Source organism: Pseudoliparis swirei, chromosome 24, assembly GCF_029220125.1.
Source record: "Pseudoliparis swirei isolate HS2019 ecotype Mariana Trench chromosome 24, NWPU_hadal_v1, whole genome shotgun sequence".
In the NCBI taxonomy this organism is placed as follows: domain Eukaryota; kingdom Metazoa; phylum Chordata; class Actinopteri; order Perciformes; family Liparidae; genus Pseudoliparis; species Pseudoliparis swirei.
This window is the reverse complement of record NC_079411.1, coordinates 19,057,026-19,073,673: the sequence shown is the minus strand read 5'-3', so window position 1 is coordinate 19,073,673 and position 16,648 is coordinate 19,057,026. Positions and strand designations below refer to the sequence as shown.

General features: G+C 44.4%; 1 protein-coding gene across 1 annotated transcript in view; it reads left to right on the top strand.

The window, feature by feature from the left end:
* The window catches only part of usp43a (ubiquitin specific peptidase 43a), a 97,818-nt gene that overhangs the window by 53,214 nt on the left and 27,956 nt on the right, over positions 1–16,648 (top strand). Inside the window, exons 6-8 of the mRNA XM_056409303.1 lie at positions 637–781; positions 9,720–9,876; positions 12,815–12,926. Of these exons, the coding sequence (XP_056265278.1) occupies positions 637–781; positions 9,720–9,876; positions 12,815–12,926 (414 nt within the window). The remainder of the gene's footprint in view (positions 1–636; positions 782–9,719; positions 9,877–12,814; positions 12,927–16,648) is intronic.

Below are 16,648 nucleotides of genomic sequence, written 5' to 3'. Positions count from 1 at the left end.
GAACGGTAGTGTAATTGTGAACTCCTTTTCTGGAGAGGATGGAAGTAAATATACTTTTTCTAGCATTAGCACCTCTTTGCTATCCTAGCTACTGGAGGTATAATGAACTGATGCAGCTTTTGCTTTTTATTGACAGTAACAGTGAACAAAGACCGACCAGGCTTTAAACAAACTGTGCTGTTTTTTAATTTCCTTATCTTCTGCCTTGATCGCCAGGTGACGTGGTGGTTTATTAACACTGAGATCTTAAGGCTTCATCTTCATCTTTTTGTCCCATTTTCATCTATCGTTTTTACTTTTCTTTGTTGCAACTTTACTGGCTTCCTGGTGAGGAAATTAATTTCAGTTCACAATTAAGTATTTAGAAACACATAAATAATTAGAAAGAAAAAATACCATCTCAGTTTGCACTTTAAAATATTAATAAATAAAATAGTCAGTTAGATTTCTCTCTTCACTTAATGTTCTGTTTGACTGTCGGGGCTCTGGAGCTCTCGGACTTAAACATGAAAACGGGAAATACACTTCTCTGATAGATAAATAAATAAATACAAAATAAAAACTTGTTTATTCCCCTTGTAGATGTTCCTGTTTTGAATGTGCATCTTGATTTATATTTCTCTCGCTCTCTCCCAGGTCATCCTTTCAGAGTTGTACTCCACGGGTTTCCAGCGTTCCTTTTCCGATGATGACGACCTGACAGCAATCGCTGATAGCGACGTCATCTACGCCTTTCAGGCTCCTCCCCTCTATGGTCGTGGAGGCTCCGCACCTCACTCAGGTAACTACGGCAACAGGATGTCCATTAAAGACATGGACCACGCTGACCCTCAAATGTTTTCCACATTTCCAATGTTCTCCTTTTGAGCCCCGCAGTCCTCTGGACTTGGTTTTATTCACAGTGGTTCACAGTTTTTCACTTTCTGTGGATATTTTTCACTGCAGACTTTTTCGCTTTGGTGAGGAGAGGGTCATTGTCTGCTTTGTATTCCTCCTTTCATTCTGTTTCTTTATGCATGACATCACCAAATCATCAAACATACTAACTTCTGAATAAGAAGTAAGAATGAGTATTGTCTCACCTGGACGAGCTCCTACAAATGATTATTTAATTTAATACTCTGAGAAGTCATCAGATTGTGGCGAGTAAGAACCATCGGTAAGAAAACAGCCGATGTCAGACGTAAAGTTATTCATGCGCTGGCTTCACCTTTCTTATTTTGTTCATGGGGTAAACAGCAACAGAAGAGCTTTGTGATGAGATTCATGACTCAGAATAGAAAACTGTTTTCTAGTATCATCAGAGTAAATGCACTACATTCCAGAAAGGAACTGGCTTGTGTGATTGCTGCACCTCTTACAGTATCATATAAATACTTTATATAAACATTATATATAAATGCGAAACACAAACGAACTATCTTTCTGCTTTACGAAGCAAAAAGGCAGACTGAGCCATGTTTGAGGTATGATCATTTAACTGTCTTGGGTGTTAACCAGGTCGGCGTGAAGATACTCTTTGTTGTTGATACAATTAAAAGCCACCTGACATTAAAAGCCTGTCATATGTCACATGAAAACAGATAGCAGCTCAGTAAGAGAGCTAATATTAATGGAATAATATTTAACGAGAACAAAGTTTCTGTTACAAAAAAACCAACATTATTTATTTGACAGGGACGTTCAGCAGGGCGACTCTGACAGGGTAACCTGGTTGGGTCGATGGTGAATGGCCATATGGAATACTGCCCTGCTGTCCAGTTTATGGTTGAGCAAAACTGATGGACTAAAAATACCCTCTGGGCTGTGATGATAGTCAGTCGTGCAGCAGAGGGAGCCAGTGGCACAGACAGTGGTGAAGGTGAAGGTGGGGGGGGGGGACTGACTATTTGTCCATGGAAAATGTTTACTGCTCAGATCCGATGATAACATTTTGGACATATGGATGTGTTTACGGGACGGTTAATTCATCTCCCTTGTTTTCCAGGTTGCATTCAAGCGATTCAATGATGAGGAATCATTGTTACGTATAGAAGTGGGCAAAAGCAGGAGCTTTTTATCAGTTGTTCATTCTTTGGGGGGTGGGATTGTAAAAAGTATTGAATTGCATTCTAATTATTAAAAAAAAGTATTTAAAAAAACATGTTTTAATCAAAGTAATTACCTATTTCTTTAGTTTTAAGCTGCAGCTCGGGCACCATTTTATCGCGTGAAACATGTCTAATGAGTTGTGAAATGTATAAAGGAGGATTGATCAGGTTTCAGGTGCTGAGACAACTCCTCGTGGATTTAATGAAGCATCGCCCCTCTCGCTGAGGATGAGTGGCACTCAAGCTCTCTCCTCAGGATGGTTATGACGCTCCACTCGCGCCCGCTCTCCGGCCAAGTATCCGCTCTGCTTCGGAGGAAAAGAGAGCTGCAGGTTTTCTATCACACAGCGATTTATTGAGCAGATCAATGTTGGCGTCTTAAAGGAGTCATATTACCTCCTTCGTCAGCATGAGGTCATTTATTGACGGCTCGCTTAGGAAGTTGTAGTTCGCCTTTTCCCTTTTCCCCAATGTAGCCTTTATGGAGGGGGGGGGGGTAGTAGAAGAATGACATCAATAATTCACATGTGTGCTCTACGTTCTCATGAAATATGAAGACTCTTCACCTTCTCACCGGGAGGTGTTTCTGTTGTGCCTTCACACGGTTTAAGAACAGTGTCACATACGGTTTGATTTCAGTCGCCGTCGCACACGGAACACGCGTGCATGAGTGAAATCAAACACGGGTTATGAATCCTTTAGAGCAGGGGTTCCCAAACTTTTTAGACCACGCACCCCCTTCTACACCCCGACAGGGTTCACGCACCCCCAATCCCCCACACCTTAAAAAAAAACAGTGTGCTCACCTGTGCGCGCATCACGGCTGAGCGTGACGCGCCGGCATCGAGCCGAGAAGAGTTGTTGACGGGGGACGGGGGGTGAGTGACTTTTTCTTTGCTCCGTCCCGATGCGCGCGGACCGGCGTCGGAGCTCTGCGGCGACCACGATCGACGTATTGAGCACCCCTGCATTCAAACATTAAATAGCCGAGAGTTTTTTTCAGCGTAAGAAATACGATGTGTGGCGGGAGTTAAGACCGAAATGACACTTGAGAGCCCTGAGAATGTTTAATATTAATTATTACACCATTAGACCACCATTAAATTTTTCCTCTCGCGCCCTAGAGGCACACTTTGGGAATCCCTGTTTTAGAGTTACACTCGGGAGTCCCGTACATACAACGCCTCACGCACGCACGCACAAACACACACACACACACACACAGAAATGCAGGTATTTAAATGCTTGTTGTGAACATGTAGACCTGGACTTTGCTGGGTGGTTACAGCTGAGAACTGTGATCTGCTTGGAGATGAAGGACGATGGGCGGCAGGCCAAGTGACACAGGGGGATAGTTTTATGCTGAAATTCAATTTGAAGGTGTGATCAAAATCCGAGATCACACTTTGCCAATACAGTGTCCTCATTTTGCTGTAAATATGTAAAACAGTACATAATGACACACAAGCCAGATCAATGTGTGTGTGTGTGTGTGTGTGTGTGTGAGTGTGTGTTGTGGGACTTGTTATGAGGTTTGGAGCTGATCACATATGCCAGGCGGTGCAGAGGACCCTCCCTCAGACTAAAAGGCCTCTCAGCTCCGGTGTTGATGCTGTCCATCATGTAAGTCTGTTGGTGCAGCCTCGGCTCAGCACGCTGCTGCCGTGACGGATGGCTGTCGGGGGGGGGGGGGGGGGAAGCCCGTAGAACACAAAATCTAATGAAGAATGTCCCGAGGAGTCTCAGTTTGGTTTCACTCAAAGAGATGGGAGTTGGTTGGGCATATTCATGTGTGAGTGATGCTGCTTTTAGAGGCAGAAACAACTTTTTCTTCTTTAAATAAAATGTCCGATTCAATACTTTGACCAATTCTTTTTATTTACGGTCGTCTCTGTGTTCTTTTGTCTCAACCCCATTGGAGGAGTTTTTTTAATGAGGAGTTGCCCACTCAAATATATCACACAATAAATCACACAATGTTGGAGGAATTAAGGTTGATTTGGACCATAATAGCATGAGGAGTATGTAAACCTCAGGGTCAATCAGCAGGTCTTCCTCCGTCGTCACAACCTGCTGTGATTTCCCCGACTTGATCAGCGAACTGTTTCCAAGGGTATTGAATCAACGGCGCCCCCAGGTGCAGTAATGAGGTTTCATATGACAGCAGGAGGTCCCCTGATGAAAAACACTGCAAAATCAGACAGACAGACAGTGTGTGTTGTTTTTGTGTGTCTGAGATTAACCAAAACTTTCTTCCCTCCCCCACACACTTTACCGTGCACCGGGGCTCCTCAATCGGCGCTCCTGAAGTCTTCAGGTCTTTTCTCGAGGACCTGTGAGTCCGAGGGTAACCCCGCCGTGGCATTTCCCATCCACCACCCTGGGGGCTGCGTGCTGGTGGTGTGAGTCAGGGATTACTCCGAGGTGTTCATCAGTCGCATCCTTCGATTAGCCACTTCGAGTCCAGGTGTTGCTTCTGCGCGAGTGAACCCACACACACATGCGCACACACACATCAGCACAACAGAGGGATCGCTTCCGATACTTTTGTGATTCTTGTCACAATGCCTTCAATGCATCATGTATTTTTATTACATTTTGTAGCTATTTTTCATAGAGCAGTGCTGAATGGAAATGAGGGGAACAAAATGCTGTCCGCGTATTAGACACCCAGACAAGTCTTCTATTGAATTGATCTTTTCTTTTTATCTACTGATTTAGCGCGAACAATTCACGAACATCGACATTTCATCACGTTTGTGTGTACACATTCAACCGTTACGGGATGACGTTGTCATTCTGGTCACCTGATGACCCTCAAATTCTCTGTCTTTCATCGACTCATGAAAAGTCGTGATCATGCGGCACGAGGTGTAGCCTATCTTTGGGGGCACACAGGACATCAAATGTGTGAAACTCTTGCAAAGTACACACTGCATTAAGGCAATTACAATTTTCCCAAAGCAAACTAAGTACAGTAAGGCATAAACATGCCAGGACATTCACAGGGGACCCCTTGCCCCCTCCGGTAGGATTCATCACTCAGAAATAACCCCAAAGGGAACTTCTGCACTCGGCACTCTGACCGCCGACGCTTGACTCATTTGCCTCGTGAAGAACAAACAACACCAGCGACGCACGAGTGCATGTGCGTGAAAGCTTCCTCTGCCCACAAGTCAGTCGGAAGGGAACCTGCGCTTTAATCGGCCAGACAGTTTTACTTGCGTCGGCGTGAGCCAGCCTGGCTGCGTTTACCTGAGAGAAGCTTTTCTGTGATCAGTTCGTCCTCTCCATCTCCGTTGGAGATGGGAATCTTTTGTCTTTAGTTCTATAACAGAGCTCCGATGCAGCACGTCTCCCATTTGGGTCTGATTTACTCACAGATACGCACATTTGTCGTGGACTGTTGACAGGCTTGTATTTGAGACTAATGGTGCGTTCACACCAAAAGCGAAAATTGCGCCGCTGAAAACGCGCCGCTGTCATCGCGTCGCCCCAAACGCGCCGCCCTGGAAAATATCGCGTCTATTGCAGCCACAAGCGTCTGTACGTTGACTTTTCATGGGATTTGGTCGCGCGAAAAAATAGTTTCGCTTTTGGTGTGAACGCACCTTGAGTGCAAAAGAGCAATATACACTTTGTGCAGCGGAGGAAGAAAGATACAAAACAAAAGGAGAGGTTTGCATCAGGTGTGTTTGAGTTCCCGCCCTAATCTGTGGTTGCTGTTGGCAGAAGGCTCAGGCCAACGGGGGGCATTTGTTGCTTTCTGGTGGGACCACTGATTTGTCTAACGCCCCCCCACATTGTGGTTATCTACCTAAATTAAGGCCGGAAGGAGTAACAGGGACGATCAAGAGCTCCTTTCTTACAGCGTCGGTTATAAACGAGCTCAACGTCTGAATGAGAATCCGTCCTCGCCGACAAACACCGCCGTACAGGAGGAATGTGCGAGCCGCCGATTGAGACCCATATTTGCTCTCGTGGTAGTAATAGTGACGGGAGGAAGTCAAGTGGCGTAGTATTAACAGTTATTTTAAGTACATACTTATTTCAACTAATCTTTTCCTTGATCTTACCAAATAGTTTAGTTTCACAAAGATAAATATATCTTTCTTATATGTCCTTCTGAGGATTCATTTTGGTATGATGACACGTTTTGACTACTAGAATTTAATTTTTAACGCAATCTTTAACATCTTCTCATTCGTCATTTTGAACCACCGGTAACAATGAGTATTGTGCAAATACAAATAATAATCATCATGAAACTAGAATGAAATTGTTTGAAGGAGATGCTTTTGAGAGGGAAATATGACTTATTTAACGTCCTCACGCGAGCAATAAGCAATTTAGAATACACAGTTGAAAATAGATTATTTTTGTAATCAATAAGAACACAATTGGTTTAATCTATATTTCTGATAAACAAATAATAATCTGGAGCTTTGTAGGCCTATTCCAGATGCTAAAAATAAAATGTGGCCATTCCGGCTTTGAAAAAAAAATCATCTGGCCATTTCTCCAAAAGTTATATTTACTTCTTTTTTCCCCCGTGCTGATCCGCTCCGTGACTCCAAGCTCTGATACCATCCAGACCGTGCGTTATGCGATCTGTCGCCTCCCTAAAAAGCAGATGAAGGCGATGATGAATAGAGTACCTGGGAGAAAGAGAGAGGAGGGTAAGTCGATGCAAAAGGAAGAATTGGAGGAGGGTGATTGTGAGTTCTTCAGGGCTAAGCTGTTTAATTAAGTCTCTTTCTCCCTGACTTCACCCGCAGTCACTACAGTCCTGGCGTTTATCTTTTAATTAAAAATGGCAGATTACAAAGAGATTCCCACAGCGGCCTTGTCATTGTCACAAAAAAACACAAATGGTTTTAACGTGGCGCTGGATTGATCGCCGCGCGATGCAGCTCTCCTCCCTCACGCCCGTTGTCTTTTATTCACTTTGCCAATTACTTCTCAAAACTGGCAACCGCTGCTCTCGTCGTTTAGCCCCGAGAGAACTCCTGTTCTCACTCTCACCCAACTCACACCTCCCTCCGTCCACGGCGGCTCCTTGGTCCGCCCCACGGGGAGGGAGGGAAGGAGGGAGGGAAGAGGAGGTGAGAATGAGACTCTGGGTAGTGTGGTGGGCGAAATCGCTCTCCTCGCCATGCACGTCATATTCGTGTGGCTCTGGAAGTGGCCGCTAAAGAGCAAGTGCTGTCTAGCATTCGCGTTGAACTATTCAACCCCGTGTCCTCCATATTCCATGTACATTCTGCACCAGGAACAAGTTTTGTCGATTTCGCCTTATCGGTGTGAGGGTTCGGTTTTGTCTGGACCCAAGCGCATACACGGGGACAACAAGGCTGGGTGAAGGTAAAGGGTTTATTTAAGAGGACACTGATGACATGGTAGGACAGGAGGGAATGAAGACGGAATGATGAGGTGGCGTGAGCTGCCGAGAAAAAAACCCATCACCGAATGATTCGGTAGCAGCTGACACAAACATTAGTCAAAGCTTCTTTTTGTCTCTCCTTCTATTGTCTGAGCTTGTTTTAACAGTCAACACTATTATCGTTGTATTATTACATTACCTTTTAAATCAAAACGTTTTTTTAATCTACTTATCCGCTAAAAATGTTTTATGTCCTTGTCTGTGGACGTGAACAAAATCAAATGCTTTCACAAGGCACTTCTTTGTGTCTCCGTGTGTGTGTGTGCATCTGAGCTTTACATATATTCACACTCGTGTTCAGGTTGGCTCTACATGTGATGATGCAAGGTGGCAGCGATTAATCGCTCGCTGGGGTTCGTACAATCAACGTTTAATTAAAGCCTCCGATAACGTCAAAGTTTATGTTTGTTGGGAGACAAGAGGCTGGGCCTTCTGTATCCCCCCAGCTATTACCCACTATTATTCACAGTGTGTGTGTGTGTGTGTGTGTGCAGTAGCAAATGTAATTCATCTTCCAGCTCCTTGGGGGGAAATAAGAATCAAAGGGCAATTCAATATTAATAGAAATGTTCTGAAAGTGTTTTCAGTGTAAACGTGTCACATGAGACGTCGCTCCCTGCATGGCGGTTCCTCACTCTGGCACCCGAAGGTGTTTTTATAACTAAGGTGGTCCATTTCTGCCCCGCCTGCGAACTGGGTGGAATATTGTCCTTTAATTTAGATTTATTTTTTTGCAGAGCAACGTACAGAAGCACAGTAAGAGGGCTTTATGGGAAAATGAAACGGAGACATAAAACACACACACACAAACACACTCAAGCATACTGTACAGATACAATTTGTTTGGATTGCACCAGAAGGAGGTGCATTTGCATTTCAAATAACCTCCAAGGCAAGTTTATTTGTATAACAAATTTCAACAACATGGCAATTCAAAGTGCTTCACATAAAACCATTAAAAGCATCAAAACATATTGCAAAAGAAAACTAGATTTTAAAACAATTAAGAACATTCATTAAAACATAAAAACAGTCAAAAAGCAAGTTGCAGTTAAAGAAGTCAAATGCAGTAGTGAGATGCATAACGTGATGGATATCCTTGAATCTGGTTCAATTAAAGGCAACAGCAAACAGAAAAGTCTTCAATCTGGATTTAAAGCAGGAGGGTCTCTGGAGGTCTCTGGAGGTCTGAGGGTCTCTGGAGGTCTCTGGAGGTCTCTGAGGGTCTGAGGGTCTCTGAGGGTCTCTGGAGGTCTGAGAGTCTCTGGAGGTCTGAGGTCTCTGGAGGTCTCTGAGGGTCTCTGGATGTCTCTGGAAGTCTCTGAGGGTCTCAGCAGACCTGCAGCTTTCAGGGACCTTGTTCCAGATATGTGGAGCACGAGCAGTAAAACTGAACTGCTTCTCCATGTTTAGTTCTGACTCTTGGAACGGAAAGTAGACCCGTCCGACGACCCGAGGGGTCGTGATGGTTCATAAGGTCGCAGCAGATCACAAATATATGTAGGCCCTGAATCATTTAGTGCTTTATAACCTGGCAGCAGGATGTTAAAGTCAATTATTTGTTGGACAGGAAGCCAGCACAAAGACCTCAGAAGTGGAGTGATCCACTTTCCTGGTCTTCGTGATGACCCGAGCTGCAGCTTTCTGATTGACTTTTTACAGAGACCTGTGAACGCACCGTTACCGTAGTCAAGTCTACTGATAAATACATGGACACGTTTATCCGAATCCTGTTGAGACATAAGTCCTCTAATCCTTGATGTATTCTTCAGGTGACAGTAGGCTGATTGTCTGCTTGTCTTGATTTGGCTGTTCAGGTTACGGTCTGAATTCATAACTACACCTAGATCTCTGGCTTGGTTTTTAACATCAGTGATTTGAAGCTGAGTGCTGACTTTCAATCGTTCGTCCTTGGGACCTAAAACAGCTGATACCAGTAACTTGAAGCTGAGTTTACCATCGAAGGTCACTCCAAGGTTTTCATTCTGATCACATGGTCACATTGTTTTCGGGACCTGGACTCCAGGTTCTCACAAACAGGCCGTCTCCAGTCAAACTTATATAAAATAAGCTTTTCATACTCTATCCCCTTTAATTTGCCTCTGACATGTGCGCGTTAATTTGAGAGATATTGCATCTTCTTCCGTTTATATGAAACAGTTGTGCCCTCCTTTTGTTCTGCCCAGGGTATCACCACAGCCTCCCCTCCTCCACGGCTGGACCCGACAGGCAGAGGTTACCGCCGTCGAGCACGCTCTCCTCTGAATACCTAAACCAGGGCGGCCCCACCAAGGTCCTCCTCGTCATCTGCAACACAGCAGGATCTGGCCAGCAGGGCGTCAGGTGAGCCGCAGGCCGACGCCTACAAGGCATTATGTTTTTGGGGGTTGTCCGTCCATCATCGTCAACACATATCACCGAATGCCTTGTTTGACGCAAACTGAATAGAATTTGGTCGTCAAAAGTCTCGAAACACATTTTTAGAATTGGTACGCTAATTATGGCAATTTCACACAAATGCCTAGTGGGATGAAATGAGGAAGTGATGACTCTTTGGACAAATATAAAGCTTGCCTTAGGCCAGGTGGCCGCTTCTGGGTCAGAAAAGTGAAACCAACGCTAAAGCGCCTTAAACTTGCATTCTTCCGACTGGCCATCAGAGGGCGACTCTTCTGGTTGCACAACAAAGTCAGATTATATAGAAGTCTAGGAGAAAACGATCCTACTTCTTACTTTTATGCTATCAATCTGTAGTTGTAAGTCTTATTCAACAACATGAAGTTCATTTATTGAATTACGGTCCATTTAGAGACTAATGGACCATAAAGCAGGGTATGCTTTAGGGCGGGGCTACAAGGTGATTGACAAGTGCCTACCGCGATGTTTTTCGGTCTGAGAGTTGTTGTTGTTTTCGTCTTACAATTTTAACCCTTTCACGTTGGGTTTTCAGCTAATTAAGCGTTCGGCTAAAGCTTCACCCTTTCCTTTAACTTTTGGTTGCAAAATAAAACCTCAAGATGGCGACGACCAAAATGCCTTCAGAAAGCCGACCTCAAAGCTTTAAAACGTCAGTCCGCAAAGCAACGGGTGATGCCACTGTGACACAACCACTTCCTCTGTGAAGTCTATGACAGAGGCAATTCCACCTCCTATTGACCAGACATCGTGCAAGCTGCAGAGTCTGGGCTTCATCTTGTGAAGAGTGTTTCTTTCTGAATACAGTAGCAGTGTCGATTAACTTATATCTATTTTATGAGATTGAGGATGTGTCATCTTTATATTTGCGAGACAGCTGTAGAGACATCTTTTCTCCGGCTCCACTGTGTCTTAAATAGAGTACCTGCGTTATTCTTTCTCACTCTCATCATCCAACGTGATCTCAATGTCAACATCCAACTTCTGTCTCGACTTTGACCTTTAAGTTTATTGCATGAAGGCCACAGGTGGGGCTGCTCTTATTGATCTTGTGCCGCTTGAGCTCCCATTGAGCTGAGAGCTGACAGCATGGCAAACAAACCCAAGACTGATTCAGAATTGAAGCACTCAACCTGTGAAAGGTCTTTTGTCCCGCTCGCCATAAGTTTTCCCAACAAGGGTACGCAGGTGTACAGTATGTGGCTCGGCGCCTCCAATGCAACTGATGTACAACAGAAACTCGGTTGGGCCAAAAAAAACGTGGCAGCAGCTGGACCTGCAGCTGGATCGCTGCTTTATGTTGTTGTACAGTTTAGAGATAAATGTCCCACAGGGATTCAGGCTTCGTAAATCCGAGAAGAAACTACTTCTACTCAGCAATGAAGTTGAACTGGAGGCAACATCACAGATATAGAAAATCCTCCACACTCTAATAAAACAACACGTTTTTGGAGTCTGGGTAATAGGCAGTGATTTATGCTGCAAAGTGGATGCATGAGTATTTAAAAACACACCAAAAAAAGGAAACAGTGACCGGCGTTTGATTATTCCAAGCAAGAATTTCATTTTGCATTCGAGATGGAATTCATTTTGTTCGCTGTGGATTCATTTGCTGGAGGCATTTTGCCCTGAGGTTAAATTGCACTAAATGTAAGTGATTGAAATGTTTTTCCCCCCGAACCCATTAGGAGACGCTGTGTGCTTCGTAACATTAGCATCATTCTAATGGGAGGGTTCATTTGACCCAGGGTAGACTGTGTCCATCAGGCCTGGACGGGGATCGTAGTAGCAACTTTGAAAATACCCCCGTCACTGTTATTAGTGCTCTGAGATCCGAAGGGTGGCTCAGTTTCCCCCACAGGGATCAATAATCCTCTTGTCATCCAGTTCCACTCATCAAGTCCGACTATAGGCGCTCGTCTGAAAAGCCAAATAATTGTCAGAATGTGACATTTGAGGACTCATTTGTCAATATGACTGTGTGTGTGTGTGTGTGTATGACTGTGTGTATGACTGTGTGTGTGTGTGTGTGAGCATCTTGGTCTCTCTTTGTTCTGGATCCATCCATCACCTAGATTCAAGGGCAGTTCTTGGTCAGGTGGCACATTTCGTCCGAATGTCTTTGCTCTCGTCGCTCTTCCTCTTGACGAGGAGCGCGAGGTTAGGCAAATTAGGTTATTTAAATACCGACTCGGAAAAATATTTTATTCATTAATTTTCTTTGAGCTAAAACATCTGGTGAGACATCAGATGTTTTAGCTCTTCGATTTCCCAAAACTGAAAGTCGTGGATCATGCCAAACTTTTGACATTGAATCGACGCCTCTCTGAAACACTCCCACCTTTTTAGAAGTTGGGAGTGTTTCAGTGATATTGTTGCAGCTGCTGCGTAAGTTTGAGCTAGGTGTACCTCCGGCAATGAACTGGCAATTAGGCACCTGCTTGTAGTGCACGTGCGTGAACCTCAGGACTTTCATCTTCAGCCATCAACTAACCTCTGAGAGATTCTGAAGCACTTTGCAAACGCACAACTGCGTCTCCCATTAACCTCACGCAGAAAAGGCCTCTGCTGGAGCCACTGCTGTGCAGTCACCCTCCAGTTAACCCATTCCGAGGCATCGATGCTGGGTGATGGTGATGCACACGCTGGTTTCTCCCATTTATTTGGCCCCTAACCCGCATAATGTCTCTTCAAGCTGTCAGCTCAACAGCCTTGAGGCACGTGACGTCTGACGGCTCGAACAGATGTGGCGACGGCACGATTTTACACCGAAATTAATTTATTTGAAATTAATTGATGTTTTCCAGTTTGGATGACGTTCAGAGTTTATCAATCTTTGTCATTTTCTCTCCTCTCCCCTCCTAAGGTTTGGACCTCCATTCCTCATGCACGAGGACAGGAGCGTCTCCTGGGACCAGCTGCAGCAGAGCATCCTCAGCAAGCTCTATTATCTGATGCTGAATGGATCCCAGGCTCAGGTAATGGTCTCGCTCCCTCCCCCCTCCCCACCTCCCCTACACACACATACCCCCCCCCCCGCAATAACACATCATCCACTCTACTTCTCTCCCCTCGAGAGTCGTTAAAAGTTGAATCAATTTTCATTACGGTTGGGTTCTGTGTTTGGATTAAATAGTTCTCATTGTCTGTCAACAGATGTCGGAGTAATTTCAAGCAAAAGAAATACCAGAAAAAAGTTTTCCGTGACTACATTGGCTAATAATATATTAAGTACTTTAGTTCTCTTTTTATAAATACTAGGGATGCTCCGATCTGATCGGCGCCGATCCATATCGGCCGATATTCCCATTATCGATTTTGATCGGCGTTCTCAAAACGGCCGATCAAACTTGGCCGATCAGATGACATCAAATCTGCGAGAACTACTATCAGAGTTTCAATCGAGGTGAACCGCAACAGAGTAAATGCGCCTGGCGAGGGCCGGGTGAGGGCAGAGGTCCACGAGGGGATCCTCACGCACCGAGCGGCGTCCCCGTCCCCCGAGTTGAATCACTGCGGTCAACTCAGCCGACACTCACATGTCTGAGCCCCTATAGACTGATGTTGACGGTAAACGCATTCTATCGGAAGCGCGCGAGGGTTTTGATGAAGTTAGCGGAAGGATTCACGTGACAACATCCAGTTTTGCAAAGTTAGCGGAAAGAACCACGTGAAACAACATCCGTTTTTCAAAATAAGATGTTGACAAATCATACACTAACATATAAAAGTAAACAATGAACTGATTTTGCATCTTTATAGATCGTTTCTGAGATTTAGCTTAAATTATATTTTACTGTACCAAGGAAGAGTTCATAAAAATAAGTCAGACTTTTGTTTGTTAAAAAAAGTCCTGTATATAGATTTCCCCAAGAGTTCCAGGAAATGAATGATGCAGATGTGTTCCATACATATCTGAAATCCCCTACACTGGCAATCAATCAATTTTAATTTATCAATGAGGACATTTTTTAAAGTAAAAGTCCTAAATGTTTAAAGAAATCGGTAATTTCTTTAATGTTTGAGGTGCTTTATATATCTTTTTCCTCATAGTCCCAGGCAATAACTGATGCAGATGTGTTCAAGACATTCCTGACTTCCATTACCCTGGAAATCAAACATATTTACTGTTGCAATTAGGAGATTTTTCAAATTAAAAGTCCTACATTTTTAAAAGAAATCTGTAATTTATTTAATGTTTGAGGTGCTTTCTATATGTATTTCCTCATAGTCCGAGGCAATAATGCTACACAATAAATAGAATGCTTAAATCGACACCGTGATCGGATCTGCAGATACTGATTTCAGTGATCGGCACCAAAAAACCTGATCGGAGCATCTCTAATAAATACCTAGCCGTCACACAAGGTTAATGCAATTAAAATGTAATTGTAGTTCATTCTGCACTCCTAGTATTTAATTAACTCTGATTAAAATCAAAGAGTTCACCCCGGGACACACACACACACACACGTGCACACACATATACACACAGTCTATAATGATGGTTTTATGGGCTGAGCGTTAATTATGTCACCGCTCACTCAGAATCCAATAATAATCCTCCTCTTTACCGCCATAAAAGAAGCTCTATGTTTCAGAAGAGTGAGCGGAGATAGAAGGCAGATTTTAATTACATTGTACTATGTAGTTTTGAAGAAAAAAATACTGCTACATTCCTGAATATGCAACACGTCCCGCAAAGCATCGGGCGCATCACGAGCCCTGAAACCCAGCGCTCCACTCTCGCACGCACGGCCACTCGCACTGTGCCCGCCACTGGCCCTCGAGTTGCCACGGGCAACGCCGCGGTGACAGGCAGCGCTTGTCGTGACCTTATCCACAGCGAGCAGCTTTTAAGCTTCATAAGACCTGAACTAAGGTGGAGGAGAGAAGAGAAGTACCAACTTGTTATTTACTGATCCCCATCTCGGTTTCTAAGTTTCCTCCTCCAACAATGTCTGGACAGAATTGGTATTTTCTGCTGACAAAGCCATCAATATAACAATAATGTTTATGATTCTGTTCTCATTCCTAAAAGGAAAACAAACTGTGGAATTTAGGCGCATGTAGTTTCTGTTCTCTTATTCCTTTAACGGGCAGAAAGTGTGCCATAACTGCAGATGAGGTTCAGATAAGATAATCCTTCATCCGTCCCACAGCGGGGAGATTTGTTATTCGCCTGCTTCTGCTTTTTATGCAATGTTCTGGTGCCACCTCAGGTTCATTCAGCGAAATACAACTTTCGAATGAAAAAAGGAAAACATGAGATGTTCCTGCATGCCAGTGAATAGATATCTGCATACTTGAACCTGTGCAGAGAACCCTTTGTCTTCAGCTGTGGGACCAGGCTCTTCATCAGAGCATCAAGGGTTCAGCTGCTGTAGAAACAGACACATCGACTGACTCGCATACCATAAACACCCGCTCCTCTTTGCCAGCTCTGACATAAAAGAGGAGCATATCAAAGCCAGCCGAGAGTGCTCATGCACTTGGCTGTGCGCTGAGGCCCGTGGGTGGTCGGCACAAATTTCCTGGGCTGGTGGAAAGGTTTGAAAATGAAATGAGCGTGAAGTTTGTTAATGTCTTGGGAAACTTCCATACAGGCTTTTTGTCACTGCACCATGGTCACTTTAAGAAATAAATAATAGCAATAAATCAGACTTCCACACAGAGAAACAGATTAGTTAATGGAGCGATCAGGGTGTCCAAGGGTCCTTAAAAAGTCTTAAAAAGTCTTAAATTGCTTTTTCCTAAAAATAAGGCCTTAAAAGTCTTAAATTGTCTTAAATTCAGATTGGATTGGTCTTAAATTTTTGGTGTCATGTCCAGGGTTTTTCTGGGTCAAAATGGGTCTCGTGCTCTGTGGTTATGCCGAGGCGCCAGCGCGCACCGCCTATTTGTGCAGGTCGGGCTGTTGAGTGATCAGCAGCTGTCCGCTCAGTCCATTCGCGCACACTCATGTATTGATCAGACAAGAAGACACGCTTATCAACCCAGTGTTTCTATAACAGGGTGAAATCCTCAACAATTTCGGCTCATGACAGAGCGTATTACACACACGACGAAGCCGCTGTGCGATATACGGGTGAGCACCGCTGATTCGGTCCTATCAATCCCTACAACGTGAAGCATCGGCTACTTTAGAAAACATGGCAGGATGCAAGTTCAACAACGGTTGAAAAGAACGAGTGTTTCTGGTCACGGTCGGTGAAATGCTTCGAATCTGGCATATGTGTCGCGAGACTTTCCAGCGGTGGAATCTCACGCAGAGTAAGAAGCACAGAGTCTAGCGAAGGCCGCCAGCCTGGCTAGCTGCTGCTCTGCCGCTGCTGCTCCGCCGAAATTTCTGCTCCGCCCGCCGCGAACGACACACAACTACAACGCTGAGGTCACCGGAGGAAATCCAGCGCTTGCAACAAAGAGCTCATCAAGACCAACGCTGCAGTGCGTTTCTTCATTCTGTTCCACGACTCTGGACCAGACCACCATGAGCAGACAGCTGGACTTCATGTGCGCTTATTGGTGAAAATGACCACGCCCAGTCAGGATCCTGTGGAGCCGCGGGCGACCAGGACCTACTTCAGCACCTCCAAAGTAAGTCTACTATAAATATATGTATTAACTATCCTCTTGTATATGAGTATGTGTTTCATATAGTTAAGCTTTACTCATGTGTCAAGTTTAATAACAGCTATGA